The sequence below is a fragment of the Gorilla gorilla genome, chromosome 2 (genome assembly GCF_029281585.2).
Source record: "Gorilla gorilla gorilla isolate KB3781 chromosome 2, NHGRI_mGorGor1-v2.1_pri, whole genome shotgun sequence".
Classification (NCBI taxonomy): domain Eukaryota; kingdom Metazoa; phylum Chordata; class Mammalia; order Primates; family Hominidae; genus Gorilla; species Gorilla gorilla.
The window spans coordinates 152,997,507-153,003,506 of NC_086017.1; the positions used below are offsets into that span (position 1 = coordinate 152,997,507).

At 41.6% G+C, this 6,000-nt stretch overlaps 1 protein-coding gene and 1 pseudogene across 1 annotated transcript in view; both read left to right on the forward strand.

The window, feature by feature from the left end:
• The window catches only part of GRK7 (G protein-coupled receptor kinase 7), a 55,784-nt gene extending 51,959 nt beyond the window's left edge, over positions 1-3,825 (forward strand). The window contains exon 7 of the mRNA XM_004037782.5: positions 1,189-3,825. Within this exon, the coding sequence (XP_004037830.3) occupies positions 1,189-1,525 (337 nt within the window). The 3' untranslated portion in view covers positions 1,526-3,825. The remainder of the gene's footprint in view (positions 1-1,188) is intronic.
• LOC129532522 (syncytin-1-like) lies at positions 3,156-5,608 on the forward strand (annotated as a pseudogene).
• Positions 5,609-6,000: the final 392 nt, after the last annotated feature.

The window sequence follows — 6,000 nt, forward strand, 5'->3', positions numbered from 1 at the left end:
AATGATCCCCACATCCTGGCATTCATACTCATGTATAATCCCTTTGCCTTAAGTGTGGTCTTCCTTCAGTAAGAAATAGAATATGGCAGAAGTGATGAGATGTCACTTCTAAGATTAGGTTATTAAAAAAAACTATGGCTTCTATTTTGAGCAGTGTGTGTGTGTGTGTGTGTGTGTGTGTGTGTGTATGTGTGTATGTGTGTGTGTGATCACTGGCCTTGGGAAAGCCAGCTGCAATGTTTCAAGACAGCCCTGTGGAGGCTCATGTGATAAGGGATGGAGGCTTGACAATAACCACATGAGTGAGCTTGGAAGCAAATCCCCCAGCCTCAGCTGAGCCTTCAGATGAGACCACAGTCTCAGCCAGCAGCTTTACTGCAACCTCACAAGAGACTCTGAGACAGAGACACCCAGTTAAGCCATGTCCAGATTCTTGACCCTCAGAAGCTGTGAGATAATAAATGTTTGTTGTTTTAAGGCACTAAATTTTGGGGCAATTTGTTACACAGCAATAGATAACTAAATTAATAGTAGAGGTTACACAGTTGGGAACGTACTTTTTTCTTTAGATACTCTAATAATTTCTAACATAGAGATGGAGGGTTTGATAATAATAATCATAGTCTTGAGTACTAAATTTATACTACTGCAAATTACTAATGGATTTTGTTAAGTCTTTAAAGAAATAACACCAAGATTATTGTGGCAGTTGGGGAGGTAAGTGGGGCTTGTAGAAATCATATCATATTACCAATAAAGGGATATGAGTGCTGCCTTTTTAAATGGGAGTAGTGGTTGTGTGGGACAGAGATATGCTCAACTTGTTCTGTGTGACCCTGAAGAGGCAATGACTGGAAGCTGCAGGCAAGCAGGTGTGTTTCCACAGAACTTTCCTAGTATTTCTATGAAACACCAAGAATAAAAGTCATATCCAAAGCTTCACTGTTTAAAAATTGCATCTACAGGTGAAAGCTGTCTGCAAATAATGAGAATGCTACTGTCTACTTATACGGGAATTTGGGGTGATTTCAAAAGTTATTATTTTTCAGTTATTCTTTATGTTATTATATTGTCTTTGCAATTAAAATAAAATGTAAGAAAAGAATGCTACACACTTTGTATTGTTAGAACATGTCCCATTTTGTTTTGTTAACTCTGTCTCAGGCTGATCATCTCCTTTCTTCACAGAGAAAAGTCTGATGATCCCAGGAAACATCATTTCTTTAAAACGATCAACTTTCCTCGCCTGGAAGCCGGCCTAATCGAACCCCCATTTGTGCCAGACCCTTCGGTGGTTTATGCCAAAGACATTGCTGAAATTGATGATTTCTCTGAGGTTCGGGGGGTGGAATTTGATGACAAAGATAAGCAGTTCTTCAAAAACTTTGCGACAGGTGCTGTTCCTATAGCATGGCAGGAAGAAATTATAGAAACAGGACTGTTTGAGGAACTGAATGACCCCAACAGACCTACGGGTTGTGGGGAGGGTAATTCATCCAAGTCTGGCGTGTGTTTGTTATTGTAAATTGCTCTCTTTACCAGACAGGCAGCAGGAGTCTCGGCTGACATAATCCTCAAATGTTCCACACGTGGAAATCTGTGGAATGAGGGCTAATCAGTTAGGAGTGACATCACAACCACAAAACAATTCAAAGGACAGGCAAGCTCACTACTAGAACACATTTTATTTTCTTTCTCTTTCTTTCTTCATAAAGATGAGTAAAGTCTCAGTTTTCACTGAGGGCAGGGAAAAGGAACACTCAGGTTTATTCTGATAAACTGAAAGCATCAGCCTTTTACCATCATGTCCCTGTGTATTACGCAAAGTCCTAGGAACAGAGAATGGAACTGTGTGGTGTGCCCAGAAAATGAGCATTTGCAATTCTTAGTAAATAATCATCTTAGTTTTTCTTTGTTTATATCTTTTTTTCCCTTCATCTTTCTTCGGCTTCTATACTTATAAAAAGGATTTTGAAGCTGGAAACAAATGTTTCTGACATTCTCCCCCTAAAAAGGGGTGGATTACAATATTTTGGCAATGTTTTAGATCACAGAATAATTTTCAATTTCACTGACAGTTTCTTTTGCAATTTTGTGGAAATAATTTACTATCATAATGTTGAAGCATTTTAAACGTAAACATCCATGACATCTGTGAATTAAAGCATTCTGTAAATTTAGTTGAGTCCTTTAAGTAATATGGTACAAATTGCTTCAACTTGCACTACCATATGCCATCGGTTCCCAAACTCTGCTGAACTTTGGAATCATCTAGGGATCTTTTAAAAAACTAATGCCTGACTCCCATCCATAGACATTCTGATCCCCACTGCCAGGTATGAGAACAGCTTGACCATTTAGAATTTCAGAAGTTCCCCAGGTGATTCTAATGTGCAGCAGAGTTTGGCGGGCACTGCTGTGCACATTTGAATGTTATTACATTCAATCTTATTTTGGTTGCTCAAAACTTCAATCATACATTTTGATGGCAACTTTTCAAATGTCCCCAAAGCATGTCATTTTAGCAATTGCAGTATAAATGAAACAAGACAATCTATTCATCTTATAGCTTCTCTTGTCCTTGCACACTTTAGCTTCTCATACATATCCTGGGAGCTCGGTCTCTTGGCTATTTCAAGGCCTGAAGGAGACCTATGGGCTTAGAAATTGAGTTGAACAGGCCAGGTGCGGTGGCTCATGCCTGCAATTCCAGCACTTTGGGAGGCTGAGGCGGATGGATCATGAGGTCAGGGGTTCAAGACCAGCCTGGCCAACATGTTGTAAACCCCGTCTCTGCTAAAAATACAAAAATTAGCCCGGTGTGGTGGTGCACATCTATAATCCCAGTTACCCGGGAGCCTGAGGTGGGAGAATTGCTTAAATCCAGGAGGCGGAGGTTGTAGTGAGCCAAGATCGCAACATTGCACTCCAGCCTGGGCAGCAAGAGCAAGACTCTATCTCAAAAAAAAAAAAAAAAAAAAACCCAGAAAAGAAATTGAATTGAAAAAATACTAACCCTCATTTCAAGTGGCTGCCCAGCCAACACTGTATGATAGAATTAGCACTTCTCAAAAGCACAGCCAAGGTGAGAATTCTACAGCTGCGAAAAAATATTTGGGATACAAATATAAAGCTGGGTGATATTTTTTAAAAGGATGTATGTGCACATAATAAAATCTGAATTTATCCCAGTGGTAAAAAACCTGGCTGAAGTCAATGTAAAAGTTTTGTCCCTTGAGTTAAGGATTCAAGAGCTGCAAAAGTGCCAGTCAAAAAAAATGTTGGTTAACTGGAATCTGAATAACAGTAATACTCATCTACAAGACAGCATTAACCATACCTGGAACAAGTTAAGAAGAAGCCCTCTGAGAGTTGAGGCCTAGGCTGGTGCACCTGCGGCTCACTTTCCCGCTCCTCCTCCATCCTCAGCATGCTCCCTAATTCTCCAAATCCTAACCTAGGATGCTTAGATTTCTGTGTCACCAAAGCAGGATAGAAGTGTGCCCAGGAGATTTTTTTTTTTTTCCTGAGGTAAGAAAGTAAATTAAAGTTTGGTTAAGTTTTGAACAAGTCCCTTTTAACAAAAAAACTGATTGGTGATTAACAGAAATCCAATTAACCAGAGCACTCCAATGGTAGAGTTCGCAGGATTGGGCTTTATAGACATTAGACATTTAAAAACAACATCGTGTTTATTTGTTGATTATGCCTTAAAGCTGGCAGAGGGACAAATGCAAACTAATAATTAAAGATAAATAGCTCAGTTTTTAAAAGGACAAAAAATTTGGAGAGATAAAAAAATAAAAATGTCTTGTTGCATTGGTTCCTTAGTGTGAATTGCCTCTGCTTTCAATAAACTTTAAATGCAAATCTGTTTTATATCTTAGAACTAACTTAGGAAAATAATTGAATAAGTAGTTGTATTAATCCATTCTCACACTGCTATAAAGAAATACCTGAGGCTGGGCATGGTGGCTCACGCCTGCAATCCCAGCACTTTGGGAGTCCAAGGCAGGCAGATAATCTGAGATCAGGAGTTTGAGACCAGCCTGGCCAACATGGTGAAATCCTGTCTCCACTAAAAATATACAAATTAGCCAGGTGTGGTGGTGTGTGCCTGTAATCCCAGCTACTAGGAAGGCTGAGACAGGAGGATTGCTTCAACCTGGGAGGAGGAGGTTGCAGTCAGCCAAGATTGAGCTACTGGACTCCAGCCTGGGTGACAGAGCAAGGCTCTGTCTCAAAAAAGAAAGATTAATCCTAGTTGTCCTGGAGGACTTGGAGCCACTGTCTGTTGGACTTACTTCACCCATACTGATGTGTCTGATAGGGATGGAGTTCAAGATCAGGCTAGAGAAAAACACGTAAAGGAAGTAATCTCCCAACTGACCTGGGTACATAGCACCCCTAGCCCCTACAAAGGACTAGATCTCTCAAAACTACATGAAACCCTCTGTACCCATACTCGCCTGGTAAGCCTATTTAATACCGCCCTCACTGGGCTTCATGAGGTCTCGGCCCAAAACCCTACTAACTGTTGGATATGCCTCCCCCTGCACTTCAGGCCATACATTTCAATCCCTGTACCTGAACAATGGAACAACTTCAGCACAGAAATAAACACCACTTCCATTTTAGTAGGACCTCTTGTTTCCAATCTGGAAATAACCCATACCTCAAACCTCACCTATGTAAAATTTAGCAATACTATACACACAATCAACTCCCAGTGCATCAGGTGAATAACTCCTCCCACAAGAATAGTCTGCCTACCCCCAGGAATATTTTTGTCTGTGGTACCTCAGCCTATCGTTGTTTGAATGGCTCTTCGGAATCTATGTGCTGCCTCTCATTCTTAGTGCCCCCTATGACCATCTACACTGAACAAGATTTATACAATTATGTTGTACCTAAGCCCTGCAACAAAAGAGTACCCATTCTTCCTTTTGTTATTGGAGCAGGAGTGCTAGGTGGACTAGGTACTGGCATTGGCAGTATCACAACCTCTACTCAGTTCTGCTACAAACTATCCCAAGAACTAAATGGTGACATGGAATGGGTTGCCGACTCCCTGGTCACCTTGCAAGATCAACTTAACTCCCTAGCAGCAGCAGTCCTTCAAAATCGAAGAGCTTTAGACTTGCTAACCCCCGAAAGGGGGGGAGCCTGTTTATTTTTAGGGGAAGAATGCTATTATTATGTTAATCAATCCGGAATCATCACCGAGAAAGTTAAAGAAATTTGAGATTGAATACAACATAGAGCAGAGGAGCTTCAAAACACTGGACCTTGGGGCCTCCTCAGCCGATGGATGCCCTGGATTCTCCCCTTCTTAGGACCTCTAGCAGCAATAATATTGTTACTCCTCTTTGGATCCTGTATCTTTAACCTCCTTGTTAAGTTTGTCTCTTCCAGAATTGAAGCTGTAAAACTACAAATCGTTCTTCAAATGGAGCCCCAGATGCTGTCCGTGACTAAGATCTACCACAGACCCTTGGACCGGCCTGCTAGCCCATGCTCCGATGTTAATGACATCAAAGGCACCCCTCCCAAGGAAATCTCAACTGCACAACCCCTACTATGCCCCAGTTCAGCAGGAAGCAGTTAGAGTGGTCATCGGCCAACCTCCCCAACAGCACTTGGGTTTTCCTGTTGAGATGGGGGACTGACAGACAGGACTAGCTGGATTTCCTAGGCCGACTAAGAATCCCTAAGCCTAGCTGGGAAGGTGACCACTTCCACCTTTAAACACAGGGCTTGCAACTTAGCTCACACCTGGCCAATCAGATAGTAGAGAGAGCTCACTAAAATGCTAATTAGACAAAAAACAGGAGGTAAAGAAATAGCCAATCATCTATTGCCTGAGAGCACAGCCGGAGGGACAATGATCGGGATACAAACCCAGGCCTTCGAGCCGGCAATGGCTACCCTCTTTGGGTCCCCTCCCTTTGTATGGGAGCTCTGTCTTCACTCTATTAAACCTTGCAACTGCAAAAAAAA